The 20,993-nt window shown below is 43.3% G+C and overlaps 1 protein-coding gene across 1 annotated transcript in view; it reads right to left on the bottom strand.

The window, feature by feature from the left end:
• CREB5 (cAMP responsive element binding protein 5) overlaps nt 1–6,283 on the bottom strand; it is a 125,056-nt gene extending 118,773 nt beyond the window's left edge. The window contains exon 1 of the mRNA XM_057733017.1: nt 6,238–6,283. Coding sequence (XP_057589000.1) covers nt 6,238–6,248 — 11 coding nt within the window. The 5' untranslated portion in view covers nt 6,249–6,283. The remainder of the gene's footprint in view (nt 1–6,237) is intronic.
• Between the last annotated feature and the right edge of the window lie 14,710 nt (nt 6,284–20,993).

The following is a 20,993-nucleotide window of genomic DNA, read 5'->3' on the forward strand; positions in this document are numbered from 1 at the left end:
AGATCTTAAGCCTAATTTTCTGGCCAGTAAAGAGATGGTCACAGAGAACAGAGCTAATGATATGCCTCTCTCCTCACCTCTTCTCCTGTCCACAGTCTCCCTGGCATTCTGTGACTCAGTTTACCGTTCTGGAGAGGAACTGGTAAATGACAGTGTTTCTCTCTAAACTACTGATGCCCCAAAGAGACTATTATCTAGACTTCCAAATAAAAAGTCCCATTATTAAATAACTAACACTTATTGAACATTTACCATGCTAAATACATTTGGTCATTATCTTATGGATTCCATTTCATAGATGAAGTAATCAAGGCTCAGAAACTTTCAACAGATTGTCAGAAATCACACAGCTACAAGTGGCAAAGCCAGAGTCTAAACACAGATCTGTCTGACTCCAGAGCGATTTATAGAGCACAATCACATGGGCTGTATTGATTTTGAATAAACAGGCTCTACCTCTGCAAAGGAGCCTGCTTTGCAGCCCTTCCTTAGCAGTGATACAGGCCCCACTGAGGACAGAGGGGCAGAGCCAAGTGGGCAGCCAGGCCCAAAAGGCTACTAGAGGCCCAGATGGCCTCTCTGCCATGTCAGCACATGTATCCAGCTCTACATGACTTCAAGCCTTTAAAGATCTTTGATTTAAAAAGTTCACAGGCTCCTAAAACACAGTAATTCGTGGTAGGCATTCCAGCTTATAGAACACAGCCTCTTGGCCCCATTTTCTATCTCCCATTAAGACGAGTGATTGAGTCTATGCATTAATAGATGCCTTGGTATTCCTCTGAAGCCTTATTATTGTCTTTTTCTTTCCCCAGGCTTTGCTGTTTTGGACACATCCAGTTCTATTTCAGTCATTAAAGACAGCAAGGAAAAAAAAGGTAGAATTCAATTTTTGGTATCATGTGGAGGAAAGGAAGACTCTGCTGATAGCTAAATGGGTCTTGGCTACTGTATATCTACTGTCGCACTCTCCCTAATGATTGCAAATTATTGATTACTTCTTCTTGGGTGCAGCGTTGCTTCATCAATCATTAAATAAGCTCTCCTACCAGGGTACGCACAGGAAGAAAAGATATATGGACTTGTTATGAAGTGTATGTGTACTACGTCGTGGACTTTGGAATCCTAAGTCAAGTCAATTTCAGTTTTCAAGGATGTAAGTAGTCAAGAAACTGCTGTGGTTGCAACCAAAATTCATGAAATACACACCTCTGAAAGTACCAAGGCTTATTGTACAATTTAATCAGACTAGCAAAGTCTGTTTAAAAATTATCAACTTAAGATTTGAACCACAGGATTTCTATTGGCCTGGCCCAAATTTTTCAATGCTGCCCATGTCCCTTCCTCCTCACGGTTATTCCCCACACCCCTGCGCTATGACCATGACTGCTGGCTCAGGTGCTCGCACACACATCTTTCCAAAATCCAACACAAAAAAAGCCCGCTTCAAAGATCAGGAGCCCATGAAGACCAAATAAAAAGAGAGCAGAAAGGAGATGCCCGCGTTCAATCCACTGCCTCTACATTTTCTATGTGCAGTTTCAGATGTGCCCACCCTACTTTCCATCAGGCCCACGACAGTGCTCAATCTCAAGGCCACGCTAATTTCTTCCTTTGAATGTTGACCTGGCCTTCCTGACCAACGCTTACTTACTAAAATCTGAGACGTTTCTACCATGCAGCTTGAGACAGCCTGAGATGCTGTTTCCAGCGGAGACTTGGGGACCTTAGGATGGAACCCTTGATGGGACCCTAGGATAGAACTCTTGATGGGGCCTAGTATTGGGCCCCATCGCTGTTACATAAGCCCACCAATTCATCACCATAACCTTTGCCACCTTGGAAATCCCCTTCTCTTCAATCTCCAAACATCATTTTTACCACCAGAAAAGATATGCGAGAGGAGGAACAAGTTTAAAAGATAGCCTTACCTGACTAAAGATATGCACTACACACATAAACTATTGCAAACAGAAATTCTCTTCATCAAGCCCAGAGGGGAATCCAGCTCTCACAACTGAATTCACTCATCTCCATTTCACCCCATTTTCCCATTCACAAAGCCATAGCTGAGCATGAATGGGAATGCAAGGGTCTTTTTTCCAACCTGCATTGTTCTCATCTCTCCGTCCACTCAGGTCACTGGGAATTTGGCAGGTTTTATCAACACTAGTCCTCACACGACTTTAATCAGAATGGTACCTTTACTTCTGTTTCAAGTAGTTGACTTGATCTCAGACCTGCTTGTTTTCTGAATAAAAAGAAGGCATAAGGAAAGATAAGCTGGAAAAGGAAGAAGGCTGAGTGATGCTGGGAACAGGATGCCTGGTTAGAATCTGCAGCCAGTCACCTGCACAGAGACTTCCCAGCAGGACCTTTTCCTGTATCCTCATGATGGCAGTAGCTGAGCCTCAATTCCTGTGATCTCACTGTGTGCCAGGGCCCCCAAAGAACGTCTTCACCCCTCACAACTCCACATGGTAGGTAAGGTTATCCTCATCTTACAAAGAAGATAGAAACTATGGCACAGTGAGGTTAAGTGGCTTGCCAGAGTCGCACAGCCAGTAAGTGGAAAAGTGACTTGAACTCAGGCCTTTTGACTCCCCAAACCATGCTCTTTTCAGAAAACCCCACACTACTTCTCTGACCAATACTTGCCTGACTTCCTGGTGCCATCCCCTTTCTTCATGTCATAGATGTGCCTCCCAGGGGGGAAATGGCAGGGGAAGAGGAAGTAGGCTGAGTTCAGCACTGACTTGTGGTTAAGCTTAGGCATGGACAGTGGGCATCCCTCTGCTCTGTGCCTGGCACACAGATGGAGTAGATTTGTGCTTCTTCTTTTATGCCATCAAAGCCCTGCCTCCCCCTTCACCTGCTAATATGTGAGGCATGGCCCCAGGGACCCCCATAGAGGGCAAAGCTGCCACTCAGGACATGCCCCAAAGAATGTAAAACATGGACAATCACCAAGACAGCTCATTGACAAGCACAGCCATAAGGCCCCTGATGGTCCTGGGAGGGAAGTGGAGGGAAGTTTGTCAGTGATGGCAAGCTAGACCTTGTGTGGCTTGCACTCAAGGGTTTAGAGATGTGTGAACTATGGCAAATCTGACCCTAAGTTTTCACATTGATAAAAGTAAAACACACACACACACACACACACACACAAATAAGTCCAGGTAAATCTAAGGAATACTGAATAACAGCCGTGAATTGTAGCATTGTCAATATCCTCGTGGTGATATTTATTGGAGTTCTGTCAGATGTCACCAATGGGGGATACTGGGTAACAAGTACATGGTATCTCTGTATTATTTCTTACAAATTCATGTAAGTCTACAAGTATCTCAACAAAAATTTCAATTAGAAAACAACAATAATCAAAACAAAGACTCCAAACAAAACAAAACAAAATAATCACCGAACAGCAGAGCTAATGATTCTTATCTTTCTGGGTTATCATGCGGAGGAAGGGAGGTAATAAGTCTGATTGGGGATACAGCTATGCTCAAGCCCCTTGCCCTGCCTCTCTGTCAGTCATTTCAAGACCTTTCTGATTATAGGTGAACACCTTGGAGCCAAGTCAACATAAATTGTAATGCTCTAAAAAAAGAAATCATGCCCTCTTTATTCCTGAAGAGTCTCAAGCACACACTTGGCACTCATCAAACTCTGCACAATGACTAATAACCTTCACCAGTGGTTTCGTTTCAGCTCTGGATAGTCCCCCCCACCGCCCATAGGCACAACTGTGCTCTTTCCCTGTGCACAATTAAGTTGGGTCCATAAATACATACTTTACAATAAGGCTACTACCCTGGAGTTTGGCTGAAGAATAGGGATATTGTTCAGTAAAATTATCTTTCTCACAAGCACATATAGTTTTGGCTTTCAAGTTCTTTGAAGGTTTTAAATAGCCTTCAATTGCATCTAAAAACTTGAGTTTATGTTAAAATTACAGAAACATATCAAGAAGTTGTGCAGTCTTTGGGGGGGGGGGATAAATTCCTTAAAAATACTGCTGTGAATATACACGTGAGTGGACGAAACATAAATGTCTCCTGCATTTTTACCTCCATTTTCTGCGTCTCAGGGACTTGTGAGATCTTTTAGAAACGTTTACTGTATTGGTGGATTCTCCCTTGCTATCCCATCATTCTTTTTGACAGACTCATCCAGGTAATTATCTCTCACTGAGGACTCCTTACAGGTTGCTTGTGGAAACTAAGAATTTCACAAGAGGAACGTTCATGCCCAAAAGCAAAAAACAAAAATCAACATTTAAAGTGAGAAAAGACATGTTCCCCTTCACCCTCCTCCATTCATTTCTTTCAAGGCACTAATTCATCTTGAGTTCAAATGTACTTTCCTCTGCAAAGCTATGCCAAATGCCATTTAGCAAAACTTTTACAGAACATGGACACAGACATAGGACTTTCGAGTTGGAAGGGACTTCAGAGATCACCTAAGATTGGTTCCACACGGGGCGGAGGGGCTCCTCGCCCACCTTGTCTGCTCCTTCATTTTGAAATGAAGCCCAGGTGCTTTAAGGGACTTGCTCAAGGTCACCAGGATTAACACTCGGGCCTCCTGACCTCCACCACATCATACTGTTCCTTGCAAAAATTACCTCCCCTTCCCTCCCCTTTCCATCCCTGCCCAGAAAAAGGCGAGAGGGGAGAAGACTCATAAAAAGTCATGATTAATTATATCCAAAACATGCATGAGATAAATAAACATAAACACCTTTCTGGTACATGCCCCATGCCTCAATATGCACCAGCTCTAGGATGGTGAAGACTAACTGAGCCAGAGAAGTTTTGGAGCAGCCAAGAGTCAGGGATTCCTCTCTCGTTGTGCTGGCTCTCTAGCTGTGGAGGGCTTCAGCTGAGATCTAATAATGCTGAATGGTTTCAGAAAGCATTCAGCCCAAGCAGAGCATCACAGCACTAAATATATTTAATGACACGCACAAAAGTGTGGTCATAATTTTCAAAACGTAATAGTCTCTCTCTCTCTCTCTCTCTCTCTGGGTACCCTGGACGCTTAGAGCACTAAGAACACCATTGACGGTCCCTCTCTCTGTTTATTTCGTGTTAATTCCTTACTCGCAAATATTAACTAGCTGTTTCTAGACAAATCAATCCGGAAGTTTTCATCATCTCTCCCACGATCGGAGAATCTCATCTTGAAAATAATTCAAGAACATACAGGTTTGAAAGTTAGCACGGGATTAAGTTAATTGTCACGTGAAAGAGCAGGAAGTTAAAATTAACCGCTGTTAACATTAGCTGAAATAACAGGCGAAAGACTGTAGCTGCTTTTGAGGATCATCATCTATTACTTTAAAAACCGACAGTATATTCTTAATAACAAATGCAATAGTACAACTCTTCCTACTCAGCACCAAAGAGTTTCCCAGGCATTTGCAATTCACCAGTTACACTCAAAAAGCCACCCCCCACTCTCACTGTCACTTCACTTCGACCTTTTATGAAAAGACAACCGTTTTGAGCCATTTAAGAAAGAGAGAGAGAATCCTGGTGGAAAATAATACACAGCTGTGATAATATAATGTTTTTTTAAAATACCATAATATAGTTTTACTTTTAATAATAAAAGATAAAAAAGGGGCGTCTGTGAATAATTAGAGATTGCAGTCTGAAGCCAGTTACAGTCACTGCAATTGATAATAAACTGAAAACCCCTTGAGAGCAGGTAAATGCTTTGCAACCCTGACCCCCTTGCTCTCACATTACTTAACTACCCTGCGGTTCTTGCATTACATCACCATTCAAGCGATTGGTTCCTGCATTTTAACTCTCTCCCTGTCTCCTCCGATTAGGAGCGACACCACAGCGGAGAAACTTCGCCCGAGTTTGCTCTCTCTCGCTTGCTTTTTATTTGTGGCCCTTATGCTCCAATCCCTCTGGCACAATCTTCTTCTTTTTTTTTTTTTTTTTGGTGCCCAGCCTCAGTTCAACTCATTCAGGTCGCTGTACTAGAACAAAAACTCTAATCCAAGTGAAAAGAAATGCCTCTTTGGGACCAGAAGAGGAGCGGAGGGGCTGGGGAAAGAGGAGAAGGAAGAAGAGGAGAAACAAAGACGGGCAGAAAGGGGAGAAGGGGGAGAGACAGAGGAGGAGGAGGAGGACGAGGACTCGAGAAAAGAAGGCGGTAGGGGCAAAAAAAAAAATCTATAAAATCGGAAAAAAGAAAATAAAATTAAAAACAAACCTCATGGACATCACTGAGGCTGAATTCCCTCCTGAGGTGCAGAACATGAGAGCTCTGGAATGAGTGTGTGTAGAATTTGAGCCAAAGCTTAACTAGCCTGAGTGAGTCACATCCTTCCCACTTGATTCCAGGCCAAGCGATGATGTAATGTGCTGGCCCTTCTCTTGCGCCCAGCTCTGGCTCTCTCCCTCCTGCTCGCTCGCTCTCTTTCTCTTGGGCTCGCCCTCCTCCCCCTTCTCCTTTTTAGCTCAGTGCTGGTGAAGTCACCATTTAAATCTGGCAGAACTGAAGCAAAAACTTCAATGTAACCAAAACAGCCCCAGGCCGAGTTCCAGACTCAGGGAGCCTTAGTGGTGCAATTGCCCTTAGAAACGAGTAAACAGAGCGGGAAACAGTACCGCCTGGGGATGGCCCAGCAGCTGCCTGGGACTCAGAGAGGGACCTGGAGTTCTGTGGGCAGGGGTCCACTGGTTCTATTTTTCTTAAAAAAATAATGCTGGTTAAAAAAAAGAAAAAATCCCTGAGTTTGGAGAAAGGGAAATAACAGTGGAGACACAGACAGAGGTGGAGACGGAGAGGTGAAAGAGCAGGTTGGAAGGATAAGCAGGAATAACCAAGACAGGTCACCAGCCCAGGCTTTCTTCGGAACCAGGTGACACGTTTCCATGGCCCGTGGCCCTTTTTTTCCTGGAGCTGGATGAGATTTTCTGTTGCTCAGTGCCAACCACCAGCCCTCCAGAGATGTGTCGCATCTGACCTCCGTGTCAGCAAGGGCAAACCCACTCTGGGCCAAACACTCGCCTGTGTGTACAGCCATCCAGAAGGGAGAAATCACAGTCCCTGCTCCCTTGGCCCACGCTGGTTGCTCTTTTATGTGCGGAAGGGAAAAGGACCCTCGTTGCAAAACACAGAGCTTGTCTTCCTGAGATTAGCACTCCGCTCTCAGGTGAGTCGTCCGAAGAAGAGGGAGTCAGAATACGTTCACCCTCAAAATGAAGACAAGTTATGGGTTCCTCCACTGGCTGGGGGAGCACTGGTGTGGGTGGGGCTGTCTGTGAGTTTTAAAGGATATGGGGAGAACAGTGTGTGTGTCTCTTTTTTAATTACAGAGGGAGGAAAAACAGCCTGGGGTGGTTCGGGGGGAGTCAAACATTATCCTTCACAAATGACAGTGAAGCCCTTTTAATTGCGGAATTCTACCCCTCATTTCACACCTCTGCTGCTCCGGACTTTACCTAGAACTGTCCAGACATTTGGCCGCTTTATTAGCACAGCTTTTTAACTCTATCTTCTCTCCATTTTCTCTTCCCCTCACTCTTAATGTCTCCTTCAGAAAAAAAAAAAAAAAAAAGTAATTTTAAAAAATGGGAAGTTCACTAGAATTTTTTTTTTTTAATACCACAAAAGCAGAAGAAAAGCATGGGGTTGCAATTTATTTATTTTTTCAAAAGTAAAAGTAGCTTTTCCCTATCTATTGCCTCTTGTCGCGTTTTGTGATCAGTGAATTGAGTAGGCGATACAAACATTTGTCTCTTCGCATGTTGCCAAGCAGAAAAGATCCCAACTTCTAAACTCAGCTTTCAGAGAAATCTCTTAGTTTATTAAAGATATCTGCTGCCAGGCGGAAGGGCTGTTCATCTGAGTCCCTTGGAATTTAAATCAGAGCTTTAGGGACTATCACCAAACTCAGGGTGAAGTGTTAAAAAGCAAGGTCTGCCCAACAATCTTCCTGACCTGGGGGCTGGGGTGGGGAAGAGTTTGCTCCAGCAATCTGCCCTGGAGCATGACATCCCCAATTGACGCTGATGCCACAGTGGCTCCAGTGACACCTTTATCAAGGCAGGCAGCTCTGAATTAGAGGTGATCAGCCATAATTACAGCTGGCGCCACTGAAGCCCGTGGCCTGACAGCGGCAAATGTGGTTGTTATAAAGTTTGGTCCACCATGTCAGTGGCCTGTATAACTCACTTACGTCTGACCCGCCAAGCAGCTATTGATTTTTCTTCTGATGCAGGGAATAAATAAAACAAAATCTCCAATCGCTCCTACCAGCCTTTCTACTTCAAGGCAGGATGATAAAGATTTTATATAAATGACTTTCTCCTTTTTATAAGAGCCATTGACCATGTTGGTTAATATAAAGCTAAGGACTTTCACTTTTCCTTCTCCACTCCCTACAACTTGCCTTAGTTTTCATATTTAAATATTATTTTAGGCATATCAAAATGGATAGTTGGTGCCGGTTTCCAAACTGACATCTTCCTGTAACCACAAGGGGAAAATGTTCTATATAGGATTTTTCTTAGACCACGTCCCAGGGGCTGGGTTAAGCTGCTAGATAGTGGGCCCTGCTTTTTTCTTTCTTTCTTTCTTCTTTTTTTCTCAGTTAAGTAAGTAAAAGGGACTCTATTCTGTAGGTAAAGATTATATAAAAGTATCTTTCTCGTGCCTTCCTTGGAAAGCAACAAAGGAGATGGCAGTTTTGGCCAAAGTCAGGCACAGACCGCTCATGAGACTCACCAGCATCTTTGCTCCGGCCGGGAGGAAGAAGAGGCCAAAGGTTCCAAGGTGGTGAGCGTGCCTCTGATCAGGAGGTGACATGACCTGTGGGTTCCGTGCTGCCAGTCAAATTTCGAGGGCCCTGTACCTGATGATGGTGATGCCACTGGGCCAACAATGTGCAGGACACACTGACACGCCAATAAAAACTTCTTTGGAGCACTGGCCAGAGTCCGAATCAGTTTCAGAGTTCAAAGGGGTCTGAGTATTTACATTTGCACTTGCCTTCTGAACATAAGTACCCCCCCTTCCCCACCATTCCAAATCAGGCATTTTCACTGGCTGCTGGGTTTCTCCCCACTTGAAAAGAAACCCTGCTTTCCTATTTCCCTTCCTGTGAGCAGCTAATGATAGAGAATATCCTGTTCCCACAAGGAAATTCCCCTCCAACTCAAGAGCTTCCTTTTTCACCCATTTGGCCCTCTCATCACTCTCCCCACTAGGCCCCTCCATGTCCTAGCTGCTCTTCTGAAGAAGGGGGGCTTTGCAGATCAGGGTTGTGAGATGCTGTAATTCCAGCGGGAGCCTTCTTAGAAGTAGCCCCTGGCCAACAGGCTAGGCCTCCAGATTAGCTGGCTTGCTCAAGAATGCTTACAACACCCTCCTTTCAGAACGTGTCATCCTTGGGGAGAGGGTGGTGGGCACCGTGCAGCTGTTCAGTGTAACTCACATACTCTCAGCTCCTGATGAAATGTTCGGCTCTGAAGAAGTGAAAACCTCTGAGATTTGAGCTCGGAATTCAGAATGCATTTGGACTATCTCCAAACCAACCCACTAGAAAAGCACAACTTGGATTGCAGGGCTGAAGGGCACAATAGCCAACTAAAGTAAATTTTGTGTGCCTGGGTGAATTTCTTAGCTCAAGCATATTACAGAAACACACAGCAAATATAAGAAATGATAACGATCCTTCCTAGACAGAGCTTACTTTTTCTTCTTTTAAGACTGAATGCGTTCTCCTTAAGGAAAAGCATATCGTCTTCTTTCAGACACTGTTTTAAAAATGTAACCCACGTTCCTACAATCCCAGTGGAGTTTGAGGGGCCAGATAATTTCAGAGTTAAATAAGCCCTAATGACTATCACATGTACCCAGCCATAAACCTAGTATTAAAAATTATTCAGAAAAAAGTGGCATCTCTTCCTTTTTTAATTTACAATAACCATCCAGGTGGTTTTCTAAGGCCTCCTTTGCAAATTGCTTCCAGCGAACCTTCCGGTCACAGACCACTGCACATCCACATGGTGTCATTCAGCGTTCTCTTCAACTTGGGTGTCCCGTGCTTTCACAGTGGACAGAGGCCAAGGGGCTGTCTGGGTCAACCTGTGCAGCATGCTTCCTAAACTGTGTGAAAGTGGGATTTGCTGGTTTGGATGGTTAGGTCTGCTAGAGCCAGCTCCTGGCACTCCCAGGGAGAAAGCAAGAGAGTGGTCAGCTGTTGGTTATTTCTGTCTTGTACTTACTGTAATTCCTACATCCCAGCTCTGGCCCTAAGTACCCTCAGGCAACTTGCTAGCCTTCCTCATGTCAAAACCTATTTTTGATACACTGAAGTGGCAATGCAGAATGTGACAGACATAGGAATGAATTTCTAAGGATGGAGGCCTCGGGTGGCCTCAGGGGGTAGGTATCGGGAGGTTATTGAGGGGTTAAGAGCCCTTTGATCAGCCCTAAATATTATCATCAATTCTGCCTACTCATAATGTATTTTTCCCCTCACTTTTCCATCTTCCATCTGTATGTCATTGTATCACTTGAACCCGTCACGGTATCTGAAGAGCAGCTGACACTCAATGAATATTTGCTGGATAAATGAACGAGTGAATGAATGAGTAAACTCCTCGGTTCAGGCATTATCTTTTCCATGAACACCTTGCTGGACTACCAGGCTGGGGGAGGAGTGCCCCTTTCTCTGGGCTCCTGTGGCATCCCGGACCAGAGTCTATCCCAGCAACAAGCCACTTATGGAGAGTACTCATTCCATGCCTGTATTCCTCAGGAGTCATTAGCTTCTTCAGGGCAGAGAATGGGCTGATCCACCTCAGTTCCCCGAGCATTTAGCAAGCACCTGACTCACACACAGGAGGTCCTCAAGAAATGCGACTGAACTGAGTGATGGCAGCTCAGGCTGTTCTGTCATCCCTGAATATTTTCCCTCCTAAATGTCCTTTTCCCCTTTTGCATTCTTACTCACACGTCTTCTGTGGCTTCCTTAAGATCTGGAGCTTCTAGAATACCTGGAATAACAACAATAATAATAAATCCTAGAAACTGCACCGGTTGGCCTTGTCCATCCCTGCACTATGCCATTTCTCCTCCGGGGGCCTTACATTCCTTCCCCTTTCCCAGAATTCACATGGCAGCGATGCCAGAATGAACACTCTGAGGTTTTTATTATCCGAGCAACTGACATTAGACTATTTCCGCCAATTTCTTATATAAAGCATCCAGGGGAATTGAAACTCTAGGTGAGAGGAACTGGCATTCTCCTATTGGTTGGGGTGTTTTTCGCATGGTTGCAGGAGCACCCTAAGGAGAGGGAGGTTGCCACAGAGACTTACTCATCCCCAAAGAACAGTGGTGCCAGTTCTTTTTTTTTTTCTTTTTCTTCCAGTTTTATTGTTTTGTTGAGAAGTAATTGACATACATCACTGTATACGTTTAAGACAGTGTGAGGGTCTGATTTATACATATTATGAAGTACGTGGGCGGTGTCAGTTCTAACCAGCAGTTCCTACAACTCAGTAGGTTAGGACTACAGGGGGAACACAACAAAAATGGTGGAGGACAGGAGGTTCAAACATCTGTGGGTAGAATTACATACAAGATCAGAGCCTAATGGGGTTGCCAGACTGCGCCGAATTCACGTTCTGGTCTCGAGTGGAGCCAGGATATGGCTGAACAAGACCGTCTGGGGCACAATCCTGGCCTGCTCAGGACAGGCGGGCGCCTGATGGAGTGGGAGAAAGAGGCCTCTGCCACACGCTCGGCAGACAACGCTAGTTAGGAGAGGTTATCTACCCAAGTCTCACTGTACCTTTAGACAAAGTGGGGTGACTGGCCTCGTCTAGCGTGAAGAAGATGGGATGCCAAGGGTTCAGAATTTAAGGAGGCACTCACTCCTGGGGGCATTCAAGGGCAGGGAGGCAATTACACTACCCTGAGAGTGAGCTCTCCATTTGCTCCCTGGTCCAGGCCCTGGGTGATGAAGACTGACTGCTCTCTGTGTACTTCATGAGCACCAGCAGGACTAGGAAAATGATATCAGGAGATGCTCTGGGGTTACCTGGCCAGGTGGGGAGAAGGGGGTGATTCCTGCAATGGACTGGACTTTTCCTCAGAAGCATCACTTCCCTCCATCTTTCCTTCTTCTCAATTCCATGTCTTTTAGCTTACCATTCTACTTTTCCTACTACATTTGTCGCTTGTGTGAACATCAAAATTATGGCCCTATCTTCTCTGTTAAAATTTGAAGAAATTGATATTTTTTCCCTTGTTTTGTAGCTATTGTGTAAGTCTTATTGCCACATATATATACATACATATGTATATGATATATACATGTGTAAGCATAGATATATACATACATATATACACGTTTACATGTATGTACAATAGATGACTATATATATGTAAGTATATGTGTGTGTGTCATCATTAACCAACATTTATTCAACACATATTCTGTGCTGTGCATTGTGTTAGGTGTCACACAGATGTTAATTCTTTTCATCTTTTCAGTAACACTATGAAGTAGGCACTTTCATCATCCCCATTTTATGGATGAAGAAACTGACTCGGGATTTAGTGACTTGCCTGAATGCCATGGTGGAACTGAGACTTGAACTAAAGTTATCTGATGCCAAAGTCAGGAATGTGACCACAACACCTCGGTATTTCATATCAGAGCACTCACACCTTCCATAACCCAGATGTTCCTGGTGACCTGGGCTAACCTGTGTGTCCTGAAGCAAGCAGTGGTTTGGGCCCCAGCCATCAGGACAGGAAATGTGGGTCTTAGGAGCTTCCTGATTCTGATCAGAGAGATTTTCCAGAGGAGAGTTTCCAAAGTTCAGGCAGAGAAAAAGAGAATTTTATGGCATAACATCAAAAAGTAAGAAATGGAGATCCCCTCACACTGGTGATAGGATGGTGTTACCTGCCTCATATCCCGCTCCTGGTCTTCACCACCTACTCATCACACCCTGAAATCTCATTGGGGGCCACATCCTGAACCAACACTGCACAGTTCATACCTACAGCTCTCCTAGAGCCCTCATGTCTCTGGTTTCCAAGGCTGCTTCTTTCTTGCTGGGTTTCCCCATTTCACAGGGAAGAAAATGCATGCCAACCAGAACCTGACCATCATTTACTGAGAATTCCAATCTGGAATGTTGCCCCTTTGCATATTTTCAATTCAATCACATATTTTCAATTCACCCCCAAATACTTTGCAGTTGCACAAAAAGGCTTTCTGAAGAAGATGACAACTCGTTTGAATAACAGCTCTGAAATTATACTCTATCAGTACACTCTATTAGCTGTTTTCATTGTTGAACATTTTAAAATGAAAAAAAAAAAAGAACCCTGCAAAAGTAAGAATGAATTTGAAGAGGTTTTGAGGGTACTAGAAATAAAAAGGAAGGCTTACACGCAGAAATTGTATTTGTGGTTGTTTTTCTTTTCACAGAGTTCCCAGTTATAGGGTTCTGTGTGATTTAATAACTGACCTCCCCTTACTCTGAGCAGAGAAGTTCACCAGCACGGATTTATTCAGAGGGTTCTCCGAGAAGAAAGAGCCCTCCAACACTTTTGCCTGGAGGGGATGAGAGGAATTTTTTTTAACCCCAAACACGAAGCTCTTGGGTCTTCCAAATGAAATTATCTATGTTTTTATTAACAGAGCCCCTGAGTTAAAAAGTTGGTTTTGATAAGAGAGAATAAATGAAAGAGAAAACTGCTGACATAATATTTTGGTTTCCTAACCCACTTCCACATTCTACCATCTCTTTCAGGCCTGTCCATGACTCTGATGTCTGTATTTACACCAGAAATCCCAGAGAGAAAGGTGCCTTATGCTGGAATTCAGATCTAGACCTTTAAGAAAACGATCATGGTGACACTTTCATATGCATGGCTCTGTGTTTCTGTCTTTCTAGACGTCTAGCACTGTATGATTCATCAGTAACTTGGTCTTGTCCTCTCCATTTCTCTGAGAGGGAAAGTAGATGTGAGGATGTCCAAGGTTTCTTTAGGTTCGGAGGTAGAAGATCCTAAATTTCTCCTTCTCCACAAGCTTTAGAGCTCATTCTCCTAACCCTCTGTCATTAAGAGAAATAGGAAGGAATGAGGGATTCAAGCACCATCTGGGCCAGCCTGAGTTCCCAACGCTCCCACCCAAACTGGAAAGCATGCTTTTCAGCTGGTGTTGGAGCACACTTTTCTTGAGCAACGATCCTCCTTGAGAGTCTCATAAAGAGTAGGAACCCTCCTTGTAACCATGGACCCCAAGGTTAAAAATCCCCAAGAAAAAAGCACGCTCTCTTTGTGTTAAACTTCAAGCTACGTCCTTTTACAAGGAAAGAAAATCAGGTATGCACAGATGAATCTCAATGCTTTGAAGGGTAACCCCTAGCCAGGCACTTATAACCAACCAGCAGACCGGGGTCTTCCTCTAGCTCAGTGATTTTCAGATTTGGTGAACCTGAGACCAGACTAAAATGCAGATTCCCAGGTGCTGCCTCAAAGATTCCAACAGCCAAGGTGGGGCCTAAGTATACATATTTTTAAGCAAAACTCCCCAGAGATTTCGATGCTACTGATCCATAGACCACACTTCAAGAAAGACTGAATTCTAGGTGGTCATCCTTGGCCACAGAAATACTATAAGCAAATAAACTAAATCAGTAAAAGAAAACAAATAGAAATACATGTGTACTTGCCCTGCTGTTCAGGCTCTAAAGGAGTTGTGGTTTTCTTTCACCTTTTTTTTTTTTAAGGTAAAAAGCAGAATAATCTGCCCTAAAATGATCGAGTCTTTAAAAAACAGCTTTTCCAAAACAGGATGCCTAAAAAGGATGGAAATAAAACATATGTGTTCACAGTAACATAACGCCATTTAAGCAGTCTATGGAATTATGGTCTCCAGGACCCCCGATAAGATTAGGATTTCCTGACCTGTGGCTGGTTTAGCAAGGCATTTCTCTCCTATGTTTACTATCAATGCTTCCAGATGTTTACTTTGCAATATTCCCAGTCTCCTAATGACAATCACAGGGAGGGTACCACAGGGAGGGTACCTCACGGAGGGGAAGGGACTATGAGTGGTAACTGACGAGTGTACTGCATGGTACCAGCACACCACAACTTTGGTATAACTTGGTTATCTTCTAGAACTTTAAATGAACATCCAACAGTGGTCCTGGTTTCATATACGACAGAATGCTACAGATTTCTGCACAGGGTCCCCTTCTCTTGGGGTTCTTTTCTTTCGCCAAAGGATCTTATCAAAGTTTTTCAGAAGTCTTTTATTTTTAACCTTCTAAAGTGCCAGTCCATCCACAGACCCAAAAACAAGAGTGACCGACGAAGGGGCATGAGGATCACGACCCGTGAGTCATCAAGGGCTGTATCGACTGCTAAGTGAGACTTAAGTGTCTGAATACCAATGACGCTCCTTGTAATTTCTGTTGCACCAACTCTCTGTCATATTAGTATGGTCACAGCACCACTGAAACAGCTATTGAAAGAGACAGCACACGTTCGAGCAGGGGGCAGACAAAAGGAAAAACCTCGGGAGGTGCCGACTGTCTGGGAAATAATGCTGCAACAGGAGGTAGCAATGTTCTAAGAGATAAAGGGCAGTGAACATCAAAAATAATGATGGCTATGCCAGAAGCAAAGAGGTCTCTCAAGCATTTCTTTGGTCACTACTACCCTTCTAGCCAGGGGACATCATGCCCCTTTCATTCTGACACTCGTTAATGCTTTTTTACATCCATTTACTCAGAGAAGCTTCCTGTTGACAGAAGAGGAAGGCCTCCAAGATTTGGGGAATGAAGAGATGGTGATCATTATTAATGACTCTAATCTTTGAATGAAATAGTTTGGGGTAGCCATCTTCTTTAAAGTTCTGGATACTTTCAGAAATGAATACTCTATAATTGGCAGCAAATTGCCCTTTCCATTTGGTGAAAAAAAAAAAATCCTTCTTGTTGATTTCTCATAGTTCAACCCAGAGTCTTCCCTGTCTCAAATCTGAGATGTCTTTGAGAGTGAGAGTGCATGTGCACCTTATCCCAAACTGAAACAGTATCCTCAATGCAAGGTTGCATAGGGTAGCACAATTTTGCAAGGTTAGATGGTTTTGAGCCTGGAAGTCCCCATAACTCAGTCTGGGCGGCTTCATTTTAATTTGCCAAAGTTTCTGTTATTTTAACAAAGGCTATGTGGTGTTACCTGATACCTCTTGGCCTGGCCAAATCTCAGCAAAATTGAGATCCTTTTGTTTCTCTCTCATCTCCCCTTTCAATATCTCTGTCTACATTTCTTTGATGCCCTTTTGTTCCTAATTGGTTTCAAATCATACCACAAAAGATTTTAGGTGATGCAGGCAAATTTGCAGCTTAGTATATGCTGAGAACTCAAGGAAATACAAAGCCATAAGGTTTTACGATGGTATTGGAGGTACCAGCACAGAAAATTGCAGGGAGGTGTATTGGAAGAAGGATGCTGCTCAGTTTTAGGTTCTAGATTTCAGAGAAACAGCAGAAAACAAAACCAACAAGGTCTTAGACCTCAGGGAGGCAGCATTCTAATGGATGGAAAGAGAGGATAAACAAGAAAACAAGCAAACAACTAATGATAGATAGTGATGACTGTTACAAAGTAAATAAAACCTGCTGATGCGATGGCATGTTGGGTGTGGTGAAGTCTTTCAGATAAAGTGTTCAGGGAAGTCTGCTCCAAAGAGATGACATTTTACCAAGAATCAAATAATGAGATACAGAGGTGCAGGAGGAGATATGAGAGAGAAAGTGTGCAGAAAGAACAAACTAGATTGATGTACTAAGATAGAAAAAGACTGTGTGTGTTCCCTGTATGGAAAGAAAGAAGGCCATGAGGGAAGGAGAAGGAGAGGGGAAAGAAAGAACCTGCAAGAGGTATGTAGGGGGTCTTGCAGACCAGAGCAAAAGGCAGAGAGAGAAGCCATTGGTAAGTCTAAAGAAGGAACTACCACAATCTGATTTGCATTTTTCAGAAATTGCATTAACTGCTATATGGAAAATGAACCCTCAGAGAGTAAGAATTTGAGAGACTGAGGTGAAGCCAGCAGCACCTGAGTGGCCACAGGAGCAAGGAAGATGGGGAAAGGATAACTCCACATTTTTGACCCCATCAAGCGGGTAAGTGCTGCTGCTACTGACCTTGATGAAGAAGACTGGTATTGCAGATGACTTGGGGCGGGGACAGACTTCTGCTTTGGACAAGTTAAACCTGAGATGTCTGGTGACATACAGATGGAAAAATCAGGAAGACAGAGAGGTAGGAACGTCTGAGCTCAGCAGGGCAGTAAGGGCTGAAGACATCACCGGGAATCAGTTCTGATGGGTTGTCTTCAAAGCCACAGACTGAGTGAGTCTCAGAACTGAGTCACACAGACCACTCGACAGTAAGAGACGGGCAGAGGAGGATCAGTTAGTGAGGTGGGATAAAAACCAGGAAGGAGGCAGGGGAGAGTCCTGAAGTCAGTGTAAGTATAATAGTCACTTCAGATGACCAAGGAGCATGATTCTATTGAGAATCACCAATGCAGTCCCTCCTATGGCTGTGCTCTGCCTAGGAAAAGATAAAAAGGCAACAGAGTCAGCCGATTAACAGTCTTTCCTTCGCCCTATCACCTTCCTGCAAGTACTCTACCACTTCTCCCCATGCTTGTAAACATCAAGAAAGAAATTACTGTAATGCAGAGGATTTGAAGATTTTCTTTGCAAGCAACAAAAGATAAGGAACTGAAAAAAATTCTACCTGGAGCCAAAGCTTTTAGATACCCTCTGCTTGGGTACCTTCCCTTTTTCAATTCACTGTTCTTAAGGGAGTTAAAACAGGGCTCTAACACCCAGATAAATACGTGTAGTCTTGTTTAGTAAGAGACAAACTTCCTGTCAGCAGAGGCTTCTGCTTTATCCATTACCATTTTTGAGATTTAGCAGAAATGATAAAATTGAAATTATCCATGAGCTTTAGATGGAGACCTTCTTTTGTCTCAAAAGCTAGGGAGCAAGATTGAAAAGAAAATCCTAAAACATGTTTTTAAACAATAAACTTTACTAATGTATGTGATTTTAATAACTCTAAGACATTTCTCACTTGGAGATGGTCCCAGGGTAGTTTGGGAATGTGGGCTGCCCAATAGGTTGTCGAAACTGCTTTCTAGCAGACATTTTCTAAAAAAAAAAAAAAAATCCTGCGACAAGTTTTAAAATGGGGAGGTCCTTATGGAATGTGTGACGCTATCTATTCTATTAGACCTGGAGGCCCTGAATTCTTTTAAAAATGGAGAGACTTGAGAAATTTACCTCCCCAAATTTCAAAAACCAAATAATACACCTTAAAATTTGAGAGCTACATTGTTGATGATTTTATGAAAATCCTTATGTTGTTCTAGATAAATTCAAATTTTCCTAATCAGTAGTGGCTTTGGATTTAAATAAATCTGTCCCTGCTCTGCAGATGGCCTATACTGACTCAGAACGGGCAGTGCAGGGGAAGGATGAGGGTGGGTGGGTATTGGGGTGCAGGAAGCCAAGATAATTGTAAGACTAAGTGCTATAATATCTAAACATGTGGGGAAAGCAGAAAAATACCCTAAAAATTTAAAAGTATTTGTTAACACAACCTCATGGGTCTTAGACCATGAAGATTCTGCAGTCCAACTTTCCTCATTTTTCAGGTGAGAAAACTGAAGTACAGGAAAAGGTCATGAGCTCAAAATCACCCCAGGCCCCTGTTTCTATTTCAGAGCTTTCTATTATACCCTGGGAGGGGAGGCCTGGTATCTCTGGTTGTGGAAAGAGAGTCTCATTGGGCGATTTTCCTTAATTCATTCTTGGCTTTGGGCTCTTGGGAGTGGAGGCTGTGCTCTGAATGAAATGTCAGCCGAGGGGCATTGGAAATGGCCCGCTGAGTCAGTGGCTGGGGCCCAGGGCATGTCCCCTTAACTGAGTCAAGACAGCCAGTCTCTGTCAATCAGAATTTGTCAGGGCCTATTTCATAGCACATTATTAAATGCCCTGATGTTTTTGTAACCAAATAAATGCATTATGAACAGGACACTTTTCCTGCAGTTCTGTACAACATCCTGGCTCTGTTCTTAGATGTGGATAAAAAGCAATAGGGACTCTGGCCACAATCATGCCAATTTATATGTGTTACAAACCAATCTGTTACCTCATTTAATCCTCCTGTTCCCAAGGAGAAAGCTGAGGTCAAAAAGGTGTAATGACTAGGCCAAGAGCACAGAGTTACTAACTAGATCCCAGGTCTTCTGACATCTTAGTCCAGTGTTTTTCCCCAAATATAATTTTTCTCCTTGTCTGGCCTTCCGGTCGTGTATTTTTTAATTTTGAGAAGTGATTTTTGTATTTGGTTGGCTGGGGTGGTTGGAACTCTTTTTTTTTTTTTTTTTTTCCAGTCATTTTTTTTTAATTGTGGTAAAATAGACAACATAACATAAAATTTACCATTTTAATCTTTTTTAAGTGTATAGTTCAGTGGCATGAGGTACATGGTTGAACTTTGGAGGTAGGAAAGAATAGGGAAGTGTAATAATAATTATTATAAACATAAAAACTAATCAGTAAATCCTTACGAAACGTCAAGCAATGTGCTAAGAGCTAATCTGCAATTTCTCACTAAATAAACGCGAACCTTGCTGCAATTCTCATCCCTCTTTCACAGATGAAGAAACAAAAGCTCAGAGAGGTTAAGTAACTTGCCCAAGATCACACAGCTGGCATGTGGCAGAGTCAAGTCCCAAACCCAGGTAGTTGATTGATGTATTCCCACTCCAATCCACCACACCTTGTTACTTCTCCTTTGGGGCTGCTGTTAAACAAAACAAAGAAGAACTAAAAGGCTCAGTTCTTCTTTCTTGGCTTTGCTATCTGGTTTGAACCCTCACATGTAGACTGGCAACTGAGTAACCCAAGTGCTACCAGAATTTAAAAAGAAGTACTGAAGACAGGGAAGAAGACCAAGAATCTCTTGCTTTCTCCTGACAATCTGCACAATTAGGACTGCTCTCTTCTAGTTGAAGCTAGCAACATCTAAGGCTGGCCCAGGATACCCAAACTATGCTTATGCTAAAGCTAATTGTAAGAGAGCCTCAGTTTTTTGAGAAGAGATCATGGAAAGCAGGAAACATATTTCTAAATAGGAAGTGTCTGTATTCATTTCACAATAAATGTCACTAAATAATTCAAGCAATCTAGTACACACTTTTGGATAAGAGATTGTTGTAGGAAATGTAATTATAACTTCATCAACAAAGCAGGCTGCCGTAGCCTGGTGGAAAACATACGTGCACACCGTATAAATATGCACACACCTGTATATTTCTATATCGGCGAACTTCTGTTGTCTTGACTTGTATTGATCTGTCCTCTCATGCTTTTTAGATGGTACATGGGAGACAGGCGGAATTAGAAAAGAACTTTGAACAATAACCTCATATAAGCTACTCTGGATACAAGTATTCATGGATAAAATATGTTTATATTATGTTTGGATAAATTGTTAGCTTCTCTTAATCTGCATTAATGACTATAAAAATATTTCCAGGGCTTCCTAAGTGGCACAGTGGTTGAGAATCCGCCTGCCAATGCAGGGGACACGGGTTCGATCCCTGTTCCAGGAAGATTCCACATGCCGCGGAGCAACTAAGGCCGTGTGCCACAACTACTGAGCCTGCGCTTTAGAGCCCGTGAGCCACAACTATTGAGCCCATGTGCTGCAACTACTGAAGCCCACGCGCCTAGAGCCCGTGCTCTGCAACGGGAGAGGCCACGACAATGAGGAGCCCGTGCACCACGGCGAAGAATAGCCCCCACTCACAGCAACTGAAAAGAAAGCCTGCACACAGCAAAAAAAAAAAAGACCCAACACAGCCAATAAAAAAAAAAAAAAATTTCCAATGA

This window comes from Hippopotamus amphibius, chromosome 4 (assembly GCF_030028045.1).
Source record: "Hippopotamus amphibius kiboko isolate mHipAmp2 chromosome 4, mHipAmp2.hap2, whole genome shotgun sequence".
NCBI classification, from domain to species: domain Eukaryota; kingdom Metazoa; phylum Chordata; class Mammalia; order Artiodactyla; family Hippopotamidae; genus Hippopotamus; species Hippopotamus amphibius.